At 39.5% G+C, this 14,373-nt stretch overlaps 1 protein-coding gene across 4 annotated transcripts in view; it reads left to right on the forward strand.

The window, feature by feature from the left end:
* SMCHD1 (structural maintenance of chromosomes flexible hinge domain containing 1) overlaps positions 1 to 14,373 on the forward strand; it is a 158,369-nt gene that overhangs the window by 30,294 nt on the left and 113,702 nt on the right. For all 4 annotated transcript variants that reach the window (XM_010353189.2, XM_030926202.1, XM_030926203.1 and 1 more), the window contains exons 6-7: positions 9,894 to 10,008; positions 10,128 to 10,247. In XM_010353189.2, coding sequence (XP_010351491.1) covers positions 9,894 to 10,008; positions 10,128 to 10,247 — 235 coding nt within the window. The remainder of the gene's footprint in view (positions 1 to 9,893; positions 10,009 to 10,127; positions 10,248 to 14,373) is intronic.

The following is a 14,373-nucleotide window of genomic DNA, read 5'->3' on the forward strand; positions in this document are numbered from 1 at the left end:
TTAGCTTTAAATAATCATTTGCCTCTCTCCTTAATGTAAAAAGGCTTCTTCTCAACTTCCTGACCTTTCTTGCTAAACTATACACATCTGCTCTGCTTTCCAACCGCACACTGTTCTGTCCCTTTTTAAAGCAGTTCTCTTTTAAAAAATTGTGGTAAGATGTAAATAACATAAAATTTGCAGTTATAACCATTTTAAAGTGTATAATTCCATAGCATTAATTACAGTCAGTCTTTTACAACTATTTTTATTATGTATTCCTAAAGTTTTTTCACCCTGTACCCCCAAATTGAAGCTTTACTCATTAAACAGTAACTCCCCATTGCTCCCACTCGTAGCCCCTGGTAACCATTATTGTACTTTCTGTTTTCAATGAATTTACCTAATCAAGGTACCTCATTTAAGCGGAAGTATACAGTATTTGTTGTTATACAGTATTTGTCATCTGTGACTTACTTCACTTAGCATAATTTTCGAGGATGATCCATGTTGTAGCATGTATCAGAATTTCATTCCATTTTATGGTTGAATAATTCTTCACTGTACAACCATACTATATTTTGTCTATCAGTTCGTAGATGAATGGACACTAGTTGTTTCTACCTTTTGTCTTTTGATAATGCTGCTATGAACATTTGCATGCGAAATCTGAGTCTCTGAACCAGTTTGTTTACCCACATATTTACTATACTTACTAGAGCTTGTATTTATTCCTTTGTGTAAATCTATCCAGTATTGTTTTCCTTTCTGAGAAGATCTTTCTAAACATTATCTTATAACTTCAGTCTGTTCTTAGTGAAATTTTTTCAGATTTTGTATGTCTGATACGATCTGTCTTCCCCCCAAACCCCAAAGATAGTTTTGCTGAGCATCTAGTTTGAGCTTGACTTGAACAAAATTTAAGTACAAGTTGAGCATCTCAAATTCAAAAATACAAAATCTTAACTGCTCCAGAATCCAAAATTTTTTGAGCGCCAACATGACACTTAAGGAAATGCTTTGGGGGGCGGAGCAAGATGGCTGAATAGGTACAGCTCCAGTCTCCAACTCCCAGTGCGAGCGACACAGAAGACCGGTAATTTCTGCATTTTTTTTTTTTTTTTTGAGACGGAGTCTTGCTCTGTCACCCAGGCTGGAGTGCAGTGAGTGGCCAGATCTCAGCTCACTGCAAGCTCCGCCTCCCGGGTTCACACCATTCTCCTGCCTCAGCCTCCCAAGTAGCTGGGACTACAGGCACCCGCCACCAAGCCCGGCTAGTTTTTTGTATTTTTTAGTTTCACAGTGTTAGCCAGGATGGTCTCGATTTCCTGACCTCATGATCCGCCCGTCTCGGCCTCCCAGAGTACTGGGATTACAAGCTTGAGCCACCGTGCCCGGCCCTAATTTCTGCATTTTCAAGTGAGGTACTGGGTTCATCTCACTAGGGAGTGCCGGACAATCGGTGCTGGTCAGCTACTGCAGCCCGACCAGCCAGAGCTGAAGTAGGGCGAGGCATCACCTCACCTGGGAAGTGCAAGGGGGAAGGGAATCCCTTTTCCTAGCCAGGGGAACTGAGACACACAACACCTGGAAAATCAGGTAACTCCCACCCCAACACTGTGCTTTATCAAGGGTCCTAGCAAACGGGCACACCAGGACATTATATCCCACACCTGGCCGGGAGGGTCCCACGCCCACGGTGCCTCCCTCATTGCTAGCACAGCAGTCTGCGATCTAACTGCAAGGCAGCAGCCAGGCTGGGGGAGGGGCGCCCGCCATTGCTGAGGCTTAAGTAGGTAAACAAAGCCACTGGGAAGCTTGAACTGGGTGGAGCTCACAGCGGCTCAAGGAAGCCTGCCTGTCTCTGTAGACTCCACCTCTGGGGACAGGGCACAGCTAAACAACAACAACAACAACAACAACAACAACAAAAAAGGCAGAAACTTCTGCAGACGCGAACCACATTGTCTGACAGCTTTGAAGAGAGCAGTGGATCTCCCAACACGGAGGTTGAGATCTGAGAAGGGACAGACTGCCTGCTCAAGTGGGTCCCTGACCCCTGAGTAGCCTAACTGGGAGACATCCCCCCCTAGGGGCAGACTGACACCCCACACCTCACACGGTGGAGTACACCCCTAAGAGGAAGCTTCCAAAGCAAGAATCAGACAGGTACACTCGCTGTTCAACAATATTCTATCTTCTGCAGCCTCTGCTGCTGATACCCAGGCAAACAGGGTCTGGAGTGGACCTCAAGCAATCTCCAACAGACCTACAGCTGAGTGTCCTGACTGTTAGAAGGAAAACTATCAAACAGGAATGACACCTACACCAAAACCCCATCAGTACGTCACCATCATCAAAGACCAGAGGCAGATAAAACCACAAAGATGGGGAAAAAGCAGGGCAGAAAAGCTGGAAATTCAAAAAATAAGAGCGCATCTCCCCCTGCAAAGGAGTGCAGCTCATCGCCAGCAACGGATCAAAGCTGGACGGAGAATGACTTTGACAAGATGAGAGAAGAAGGCTTCAGTCCATTAAACTTCTCAGAGCTAAAGGAGGAATTACGTACCCAGCGCAAAGAAACTAAAAATCTTGAAAAAAGAGTGGAAGAATTGATAGCTAGAATAATTAATGCAGAGAAGGTCATAAATGAACTGACAGAGATGAAAACCATGACACGAGAAATACGTGACAAATGCACAAGCTTCAGTAACCGACTTGATCAGCTGGAAGAAAGAGTATCAGTGATTGAGGATCAAATGAATGAAATGAAGCGAGAAGAGAAACCAAAAGAAAAAAGAAGAAAAAGAAATGAACAAAGCCTGCAAGAAGTATGGGATTATGTAAAAAGACCAAATCTACGTCTGATTGGGGTTCCTGAAAGTGAGGGGGAAAATGGAACCAAGTTGGAAAACACTCTTCAGGATATCATCCAGGAGAACTTCCCCAACCTAGTAGGGCAGGCCAACATTCAAATTCAGGAAATACAGAGAACGCCACAAAGATACTCCTCGAGAAGAGCAACTCCAAGACACATAATTGCCAGATTCACCAAAGTTGAAATGAAGGAAAAAATCTTAAGGGCAGCCAGAGAGAAAGGTCGGGTTACCCACAAAGGGAAGCCCATCAGACTAACAGCAGATCTCTCGGCAGAAACTCTACAAGCCAGAAGAGAGTGGGGGCCAATATTCAACATTCTTAAAGAAAAGAATTTTCAACCCAGAATTTCATATCCAGCCAAACTAAGTTTCATAAGTGAAGGAGAAATAAAATCCTTTACAGATAAGCAAATGCTTAGAGATTTTGTCACCACCAGGCCTGCCTTACAAGAGACCCTGAAGGAAGCAGTAAACATGGAAAGGAACAACTGGTACCAGCCATTGCAAAAACATGCCAAAATGTAAGACCATCGAGGCTAGGAAGAAACTGCATCAACTAACGAGCAAAATAACCAGTTAATATCATAATGGCAGGATCAAGTTCACACATAACAATATTAACCTTAAATGTAAATGGACTGAATGCTCCAATTAAAAGACACAGACTGGCAAACTGGATAGAGTCAAGACCCATCAGTGTGCTGTGTTCAGGAGACCCATCTCACATGCAGAGGCATACATAGGCTCAAAATAAAGGGATGGAGGAAGATCTACCAAGCAAATGGAGAACAAAAAAAAGCAGGGGTTGCAATCCTAGTCTCTGATAAAACAGACTTTAAACCATCAAAGATCAAAAGAGACAAAGAAGGCCATTATTACATAATGGTAAAGGGATCAATTCAACAGGAAGAGCTAACTATCCTAAATATATATGCATCCACTACAGGAGCACCCAGATTCATAAAGCAAGTCCTTAGAGACTTACAAAGAGATTTAGACTCCCATACAATAATAATGGGAGACTTCAACACCCCACTGTCAACATTAGACAGATCAACGAGACAGAAAGTTAACAAGGATATCCAGGAATTGAACTCATCTCTGCAGCAAGCGGACCTAATAGACATCTATAGAACTCTCCACCCCAAATCAACAGAATATACATTCTTCTCAGCACCACATCGCATTTATTCCAAAATTGACCACATAATTGGAAGTAAAGCACTCCTCAGCAAATGTACAAGAACAGAAATTATAACAAACTGTCTCTCAGACCACAGTACAATCAAACTAGAACTCAGGACTAAGAAACTCAATGAAAACCGCTCAACTACATGGAAACTGAACAACTTGCTCCTGAATGACTACTGGGTACATAACGAAATGAAGGCAGAAATAAAGATGTTCTTTGAAACCAATGAGAACAAAGATACAACATACCAGAATCTCTGGGACACATTTAAAGCAGTGTGTAGAGGGAAATTTATAGCACTAAATGCCAGCAAGAGAAAGCTGGAAAGATCTAAAATTGACACTCTAACATCACAATTAAAAGAACTAGAGAAGCAAGAGCAAACACATTCAAAAGCCAGCAGAAGGCAAGAAATAACTAAGATCAGGGCAGAACTGAAGGAGATAGAGACACAAAAAACCCTCCAAAAAATCAGTGAATCCAGGAGTTGGTTTTTTGAAAAGACCAACAAAATTGACATACCGCTAGCAAGACTAATGAAGAAAAGAGAGAAGAATCAAATAGACGCAATAAAAAATGATAAAGGGGACATCACCACCAACCCCACAGAAATACAAACTACCATCAGAGAATACTATAAACACCTCTACGCAAATCAACTAGAAAATCTAGAAGAAATGGATAATTTCCTGGACACTTACACTCTCCCAAGACTAAACCAGGAAGAAGTTGAATCCCTGAATAGACCAATAGCAGGCTCTGAAATTGAGGCAATAATTAATAGCCTACCAACCAAAAAAAGTCCAGGACCAGATGGATTCACAGCTGAATTCTACCAGAGGTACAAGGAGGAGCTGGTACCATTCCTTCTGAAACTATTCCAATCAATAGAAAAAGAGGGAATCCTCCCTAACTCATTTTATGAGGCCAACATCATCCTGATACCAAAGTCTGGCAGAGACACAACAGAAAAAGAGAATTTTAGACCAATATCCCTGATGAACATCGATGCAAAAATCCTCAATAAAATACTGGCAAACCGGATTCAGCAGCACATCCAAAAGCTTATCCACCATGATCAAGTGGGATTCATCCCTGGGATGCAAAGGCTGGTTCAACATTCGCAAATCAATAAACGTAATCCAGCATATAAACAGAACCAAAGACAAAAACCACATGATTATCTCAATAGATGCAGAAAAGGCCTTTGACAAAATTCAACAGCCCTTCATGCTAAAAACGCTCAATAAATTTGGTATTGATGGAATGTATCTCAAAATAATAAGAGCTGTTTATGACAAACCCACAGCCAATATCATACTGAGTGGGCAAAAACTGGAAAAATTCCCTTTGAAAACTGGTACAAGACAGGGATGCCCTCTCTCACCACTCCTATTCAACATAGTGTTGGAAGTTCTGGCTAGGGCAATCAGGCAAGAGAAAGAAATCAAGGGTATTCAGTTAGGAAAAGAAGAAGTCAAATTGTCCCTGTTTGCAGATGACATGATTGTATATTTAGAAAACCCCATTGTCTCAGCCCAAAATCTCCTTAAGCTGCTAAGCAACTTCAGCAAAGTCTCAGGATACAAAATTAATGTGCAAAAATCACAAGCATTCTTATACACCAGTAACAGACAAACAGAGAGCCAAATCATGAATGAACTTCCATTCACAATTGCTTCAAAGAGAATAAAATACCTAGGAATCCAACTTACAAGGGATGTCAAGGACCTCTTCAAGGAGAACTACAAACCACTGCTCAGTGAAATCAAAGAGGACACAAACAAATGGAAGAACATACCATGCTCATGGATAGGAAGAATCAATATCGTGAAAATGGCCATACTGCCCAAGGTCATTTATAGATTCAATGCCATCCCCATCAAGCTACCAATGAATTTCTTCACAGAATTGGAAAAAACTGCTTTAAAGTTCATATGGAACCAAAAAAGAGCCCGCATTGCCAAGACAATCCTATGTCAAAAGAACAAAGCTAGAGGCATCATGCTACCTGACTTCAAACTATACTACAAGGCTACAGTAACCAAAACAGCATGGTATTGGTACCAAAACAGAGCTATAGACCAATGGAACAGAACGGAGTCCTCAGAAATAATACCACACATCTACAGCCATCTGATCTTTGACAAAGCTGAGAAAAACAAGAAATGGGGAAAGGATTCCCTATTTAATAAATGGTGCTGGGAAAATTGGCTAGCCGTAAGTAGAAAGCTGAAACTGGATCCTTTCCTTACTCCTTATACGAAAATTAATGCAAGATGGATTAGAGACTTAAATGTTAGACATAATACCATAAAAACCCTAGAAGAAAACCTAGGTAGTACCATTCAGGACATAGACAAAACACCAAAAGCAACGGCAACAAAAGCCAAAATTGACAAATGGGATCTAATTAAAGAGCTTCTGCACAGCAAAAGAAACTACCATCGGAGTGAACAGGCAACCTACAGAATGGGAGAAAGTTTTTGCAATCTACTCATCTGACAAAGGGCTAATATCCAGAACCTATAAAGAACTCAAACAAATTTACAAGAAAAAAACAACCCCGTCAAAAAGTGGCAAAGGATATGAACAGACATTTCTCAAAAGAAGACATTCATACAGCCAACAGACACATGAAAAAATGCTCATCATCACTGGCCATCAGAGAAATGCAAATGAAAACCACAATGAGATACCATCTCACACCAGTTAGAATGGCAATCATTAAAAAGTCAGGAAACAACAGGTGCTGGAGAGGATGTGGAGAAATAGGAACACTTTTACACTGTTGGTGGGATTGTAAACTAGTTCAACCATTATGGAAAACAGTATGGCAATTCCTCAAGGATCTAGAACTAGAAGTACCATATGACCCAGCCATCCCATTCCTGGGTATATACCCAAAGGATTACAAATCATGCTGCTATAAAGACACATGCACACGTATGTTTATTGCGGCACTATTCACAATAGCAAAGACTTGGAATCAACCCAAATGTCCATCAGTGACAGACTGGATTAAGAAAATTTGGCACATATACACCATGGAATACTATGGAATACTATGCAGTCATAAAAAAGGATGAGTTTGTGTCCTTTGTAGGGACATGGATGCAGCTGGAAACCATCATTCTTAGCAAACTATCACAAGAACAGAAAACCAAACATCGCATGTTCTCACTCATAGGTGGGAATTGAACAATGAGATAACTTGGACTCGGGAAGGGGAACATCACACACCGGGACCTATCATGGGGAGGGGGGAAAGGGGAGGGATTGCATTGGGAGTTATACCTGATGTAAATGACGAGTTGATGGGTGCTGATGAGTTGTTAGGTGCAGCACACCAACATGGCACAAGTATACATATGTAGCAAACCTGCACGTTATGCACATGTACCCTAGAACTTAAAGTATAAAAAAAAAAAAAAAAAGGAAAGAAATGCTTATTGGAACATTTCAGATGTTGCATTTTCAGATTTGGGATGCTCAGGTGGTAAGTATAATGCATCTATTCCAAAATTGGAAAAGAAATCAGAAAAATGAAATACTTTTGGTCCCAAGCATTTTGGATAAGGGTTACTCAAATCTATATGTTAAATAATGTCACTCAATTTTCTACCAGCTTGCATCATTTATAAGGAGAAATCTGTTGTCAGTCTTATCTTTGTATCTCAGAACATATTGTCTGTTTTTCTCTGACTTAAGACTTTTTTTTTAATCATCAGTGTGTATGCTTTGTAGCATCGTGGTGTCTGTTTCTGTTGAAAGTAGTGGTGTGCGCATGTTCTCACTCATAGGTGGGAACTGAACAATGAGGTCACTTGGAGTCAGAAAGGGGAACATCACACACCAGGGCCTATTATGGGGAGGGTGGAGCGGGGAGGGATTGCACTGAGAGTTATACCTGATGTAAAGGACGAGTTGATGGGTGCTGACGAGTTGATGGGTGCAGCACACCAACATGGCACAAGTATACATATGTAACAAACCTGCACGTTATGCACATGTACCCTAGAACTTAAAGTATAATAAAAAAAAAAAGTGGAAAAAAGAAAAACAAAGTAGTGATATGTTTGTGTATTGTGTGAGGTGTTTTGTATAAATGCAGGGTTGTGTGGGGAGGCATTTTGTGTGCGTCATTTTGTGTCGACAGTTTGTGTATGTTGTGTGGTGATGTGATTGTAGATGTTGAGGGGGTATTGTGAGGGAATACTCTTTTGGGTGCTTTTGTTGTTTTGTATCTCTGGTATTACAGTGTCCTACCTGCTCAATGTTGTCTTTATGTTTATTTTGATTATTTATATATGAGGATAGGACTTTTTATACCAATTAAAATGTTTTTGGTTATCCCATTCTTTGTTTCTGTTTCTTTGTTTTCTCTTAAATGTATTGTCTTCTGCTGTTTCATTTTCTTGATCCACCTTTTTTCTTTGTAATATTTTAGAATTTATATCTTCTCTGATCTTCTTTGAAATTTTATCATGCATAGTTAGATTTCAGGATTAAAAGTATTATCCTTCCCCCAACTTAAGGACTTCATTAGCTTTGGTCACTCTCTTCCTGAAATGACAGTTTTGTTATTGAACGTATTTAAAGTGTGACTTTTTAGAAATTCAGCAATATACACATACCACTTTTTCACCACACCAGTAAATGTCTCATATGTAGTACTTAAAAAAATTACTTTTGTATGTATTGTATTATGGTGACCTCTTGTATGTTAGTTTGTGCTTATAGGAACATTAATTTAGAACAAGTCTTCTGGTGGTAAATTACTTTGGTTTTTATCTATAAATTATTTTTCTCTAGTTGACAATTTTAGGTTAACAGATTTTTTTCAGGCACTACAGAGATAATATTCCTCTCTGTCTTATACTGTCACTGTCAAAGCCTGCTAATCTATTTTATCCTGTCTTATCTCTCAGCCTATTTTCTAGTTCTTCTGTTTGGTTTTTGGTGTTTACAGTGATGTTGATTTCTTTTTATGTATCTTGTTTGGGCTCTTTTCGTTTTCTTGGATCTGTGAAGCCATGTCATACTGGGTCAAGCATATTTACAGCTGTTTTCCGTTCTCTCCCTTCTCTTTCTAGAACTACATTTAATCTTGTGTGAGATATTTTCCTTCAGTCATTTGTGTCTTTTAACACCACTTTGGTATTTTCAGTTTTGTTTTCTTTCTTTGTTTCCTGTGGTTACATTCTTTGCATCTTTCTGTTCTCTAATTCTCTTCAGCTTTGTCATACCTGCTCTTTAATCTTTCCATTGAGTTTAATAGTGGTTCCAGCTTCACTTTCATTCTGTTTCTTTCTGATATTGGGGGATGATGTCCCTGGAGACTTTGCCTATATTTTGAAAGACCAGTGGTGCCTCTTCTTCAGAATGTTGTTATGGTGCAGTGTTCTCTCAGAGCTTTTCATTTATCATGATATATGGAAGTGACACTCTCCTTTGCTCTAATTACCATTATTCTTCAGACAATATTTTAGGAAGTTTTGAAGTAGCAAACAGTTTCGAAGGAAAGTTTTAGAGGCATAAGGATAATAAAAATACTTATTTAGTCCTGTTTGCTGAGAGATTTTCTGATTTAGTAGGACTGAGCCCAAGAATTTACATTTCTTAAAAGTTTTCAGGTAAAGCTAATGCATCTGGCCTGGGGACTACACTTTGAGATGAACTGGAGTGGATGTCTTGACACTGATTATTTCACCTTTCAGTTAGGGGTGTTTGCAGGCATGGTGATCATTTCATTAACACTGAATACAAATGCAATGAAAGTTTCTTTTGACACTTAACTAGCTTGTTTAAAATCACTGCATTAATGTAATGTTTTATTTTAGTGATCATTCAGGATATGTTCGTCCAGTACCAGTGCCACGCAGTTTAAATAGTGATATTTCCTATTTTGGTGTTGGGGGCAAGCAAGCTGTCTTCTTTGTTGGACAATCAGCCAGAGTAAGTAAAAAGGTTTCTTAGAAATGAAAGTTGATCAAAATATTTTGAAGTTGACTCTGTCTAAATGCATTAACCAGTTTATTAGGAATTTAAAAAGTACTCTTTTTAATATTTAACAGATGATAAGCAAACCTGCAGATTCCCAAGATGTTCATGAGCTTGTGCTTTCTAAAGAAGATTTTGAGAAGAAGGAGAAAAATAAAGAGGCAATATATAGTGGATATATTAGAAACAGAAAGGTACAATACATTTTTAACTCACAATTATAAATTTACTCCTTTGGATAGATGGTAGTACAGAGCTTAACTTGAAGGTATGAAATTGTCATAGTTACCTTTTCCTTTAGTCATGCTAGCAACAAAAATGGGCTTTCTCAAGCCAAAATCTTCAGACAAGTTGTCTCATAAAGCTTACTAAGCTTTCTGTAAATTGCTTGTAGGATTGTAAACTTTTTTCCCTGGTCTGAATTTGGGTTTTAAAATCTTTGTTATATAATAAAATTATAGGGTAGAAAAACAGTAATAGGGTAATGTACTTTCAGGAAATTGGACCTCAAGAGAAATAAATGAGAGATTGCTGTTACAAGTTTGCATTCAAATTCTTGTGTTAATAAGACAAAATGTTAATAGATTTGAATCTTAGTGGCAAGTAAATGGTATATTTATTGTGTATCCCTTCAACTCTGTTTGAAACATGATTTTTTTTTTTTTTTTTTGAGATGGAGTCTCACTGTGTTGCTCAGGCTGGAGTGCAGTGGCGCAACCTCAGCTTGCTGCAGCCTCCACCTCCCAGGTTCAAAAGATTCTCCTGCCTCAGCCTCTCGTGTAGCTGGGATTGTAGGATTACAGACGCCTGCCACCACACCCACCCCACTACTTTTTTTGTATTTTTACTAGAGACAGGGTTTCACCATGTTGGCCGGGCTGGTTTTGAACTCCTGACCTCGAGTGATCCGCCCACCTCGGCCTCCCAAACTGCTAGGATTACAGACGTAAGCCACCATGCCCAACCTGAAACATGATTTTTAATCTAAAATCTTTAATACATAAGTTAGTTTACTTATTATTTTAAGTAGATGGAGTCTCACTCTGTCCCTCTAGACTATAGTGTAGTGGTGCTATCACAGTTCAGTGCAGCCTTTAACTCCCGGACTCAGGTAATCTTCCAACCTTGGCCTCCGAAAGTGTTGGAGTTATGGAAAAATCTTTATTTTAAAGTGATTTGGGGCTGAACATGGTAGCTCAGTCCTGTAGTACCACTAGTTTGGGAAGCTGAGGTGGGAGGACTGCTTGAGCTCAGGAGTTTAAGACCAGCCTCTATAGCATAGGAGACCTTGTCTCTACTGAAAAAAAGAAAAAGAAAAGCTGGGTGTGCTGGTGTGTGCACGTGTAGTCCCAGTTACTTGGCAGGCTGAGGTGGGAGGATAACTTGAGCCCAGCTGCAAGTGAGCTATGATCATGCTGCTACTTTCCAGTTTGGGTGATAGAGCAAGACTGTCTCAAAAACAATACAAAATTTTTAAAAAGTAATTTTGAACTTTTAAAACATTGATTTTCTGATTCTAAAATAACTTGTAGGAAACTTTATAGGAAAGTATAAGGAAGATAAAAATACTCCCAAGTCCTAGAGAAGCCTCCTGAAACATTTTGGTGAATTTCCTTCTAATTCAGCTTTTTAAAATATATACTTAATAGTTTTGATCCCACATTTTAAAAATTAACACATTGAGTATTTCCCCATCTTACAAATTGTTTTGATACACAGCAGTTTTTAGTAGCTTTATAACATTTTCTTCAATGAATGTAACATAATTTCATGATTCTGTTGAGCATTTGGCTTATTTAAAGGATTTTACAATAATTGTAAAGACATTGCCATGAATATCTTTGCATAACATCTTACCTGAATTAAAAATTTTTTTCCTTAGTTTAGATTGTTATAATTTTAATAGCTGTGATAATGAATTTGAACTTTTTTTTTTGAGATGGAGTTGCACTCTGTCACCCAGGCTGGAGTGCCGTGGCATGATCTCAGCTCACCACAACCTCTGCCTCCCTGGTTGAAGCAATTCCTCCTGAATAGTTGGGATTACAGGCTCATGCCACCACGCCCAGCTAATTTTTTTGTTTTTTTTTTTCTGTTTTTTTTTTTTTTTTTTTTTTTTTTTTTTTTTTTTTTTTTTAGTAGAGACGAAGTTTCACCGTGTTGGCCAGACTAGTCTTGAGCTCCTGACCTCAGGCAGTCGGCCCACCTCGGCCTCCCAAAGTGCTAGGATTACAGGTGTGAGCCACTACGCCCAGCCTGAATTTGAACTTTTAAAATGTTCGTGGGATGTATTTCAGAATTGCTTGTCAGAAAGGTTAAACCCCTAGTCACATACATTTCCAACTGTATGGAAGTACATGTCTGACCATTTATTTTTCAAAAGAGTGAGAAGGGGAAAGGGCAGCAAAATGTTGGCCATTTGATAAGTGAAAAAAAAAATACCTTTTCTTTCATTAGTTGGTGGGTTGGATTTTTTTTTTTCCATTTTATTACCCACTTTTATTTTCTCGATAATTTAATATACCTTTGTGCAGGACATGACTTTCTTTTCTTTGTTTTTTTTTTTTTTTTTTAGAGACAGAGTCTTGCTCTGTCGCCTGGGCTGGAGTGCAGTGGCCGGATCTCGGCTCACTGCAAGCTCCGCCTCCCGGGTTCACGCCATTCTCCTGCCTCAGCCTCCGGAGTAGCTGGGACTACAGGCGCCCGCCACCTCGCCCGGCTAGTTTTTTGTATTTTTAGTAGAGACGGGGTTTCACCGGGTTAGCCAGGATGGTCTTGATCTCCTGACCTCGTGATCCGCCCGTCTCGGCCTCCCAAAGTGCTGGGATTACAGGCTTGAGCCACGGCGCCCGGCCTTTCTTTGTTTCATTTACTTAACAAATTGCATATTTTGATATTTTTACATAACAGTATTCCATCTTGTCTTAACCACCACGAAGCCCTGTAAAATATAATGGTGGAAATATTAGTTGCCATGATAAAACTGGTGAGAAATAGAAATTGAGAATTTAAGTGGTTTTCCAAACTGTGTGCATATTACGAAGCTTGTATAGAACTGTGTCTCCTGGAGCACCATTTCTCTGCCAGCCTTTTCTGTATTTTGTGCTTAGTTCTTCCCAACAAACATTTCATGGGTACCAACAAGTACCTGGTCCGTTTCCTTTTATGACCAGTCTTTTTCCAGCCTATTTTTGTTGGCCTTGTATCTCTGACCTGTGAACAGTTTTCAGTATGTGGGTGGAGTTGGTGGTTCTTGTTCTATAGTCAATAGTCTTGCCTTTTCTAAAGATGTGTATTTGCTACTTATGTCAAAAGCTCTCAAATCTGTTTCATGTGAAAACTTTTCTCAAGACTGAGACACTGAAACATGCTAGTTTCAATAAAGGAAACAAACCATCCTAGGCCCTTTAAACAGAAAATACCTAACAGAGGGAATCAGATGGTTACCTGATTATTGGAAGGGCCAAAGGAATGAGTTTTGGGCTAAGCCTTCAAGAATGATGCTAAGACTCTGAAGTTAATCCTGGAGGGATGCTGCAACATTTGCTGTAATCATTCAGTTGGAGGACCACCACTGGGTCTGTAATTCAGGAACTCACTGCTGTATCTGTGATCCAAAAGTTGGAATGTTCTCACTGCCACAGTTGCTCCACGACTGGAAAACAGAATTTCTGGCCATAACTAGGGCTGCAGTGGCCTTTTGACACTTTAAACCTGAAACCTGGTTACTGATCTTTCAGTGCCTTGTATGATAACAGAAAACCTTTAAGAAACTTCAGGAAATAGCCTCTGCTTCATTTTTGGCATCCAGATTTTGGCTAGTATGTCTAATTGGTGAAACCTAATTTGCATCCACAACCAAACAGTATTTTTTTTTTTCCTTCCAACCTCTGCAACCCAAGAGAGTACAGTAAAAGGTAGTAGGAATGGGTGATAAATACCAACTGATCATGTCCAGTACACTCATTTCCAGGTTCAATTAGATGTTCTTTCTTAGGTGTTTGAGGAATAACTCACTTTTGGTACCTTTGAAGTCAAATATTGGCTGGGCACAGTGGCTCATGCCGGTAATCCTAGCACTTTGGGAGACTGAGGAGGGAGAATCTCTTGAGCCCAGGAGTTCAAGACCAGCTGGGCAACATAGAGAGACCCTGTCTCTTAAGAGAAAGAGATTGAATATTATCCATAAACCTTTCTTATTCCTTCTTTCTCCTGTCTCCCTCTCAACTACCCTTTTCAATTAATGGCATCCACTAGCCATGCAGTTAAAGTTGGTAATCCTTTTTGTTAATCATTCAGCACATTTAATTTTGTCTTTTA

The sequence above is a fragment of the Rhinopithecus roxellana genome, chromosome 21, assembly GCF_007565055.1.
Source record: "Rhinopithecus roxellana isolate Shanxi Qingling chromosome 21, ASM756505v1, whole genome shotgun sequence".
In the NCBI taxonomy this organism is placed as follows: domain Eukaryota; kingdom Metazoa; phylum Chordata; class Mammalia; order Primates; family Cercopithecidae; genus Rhinopithecus; species Rhinopithecus roxellana.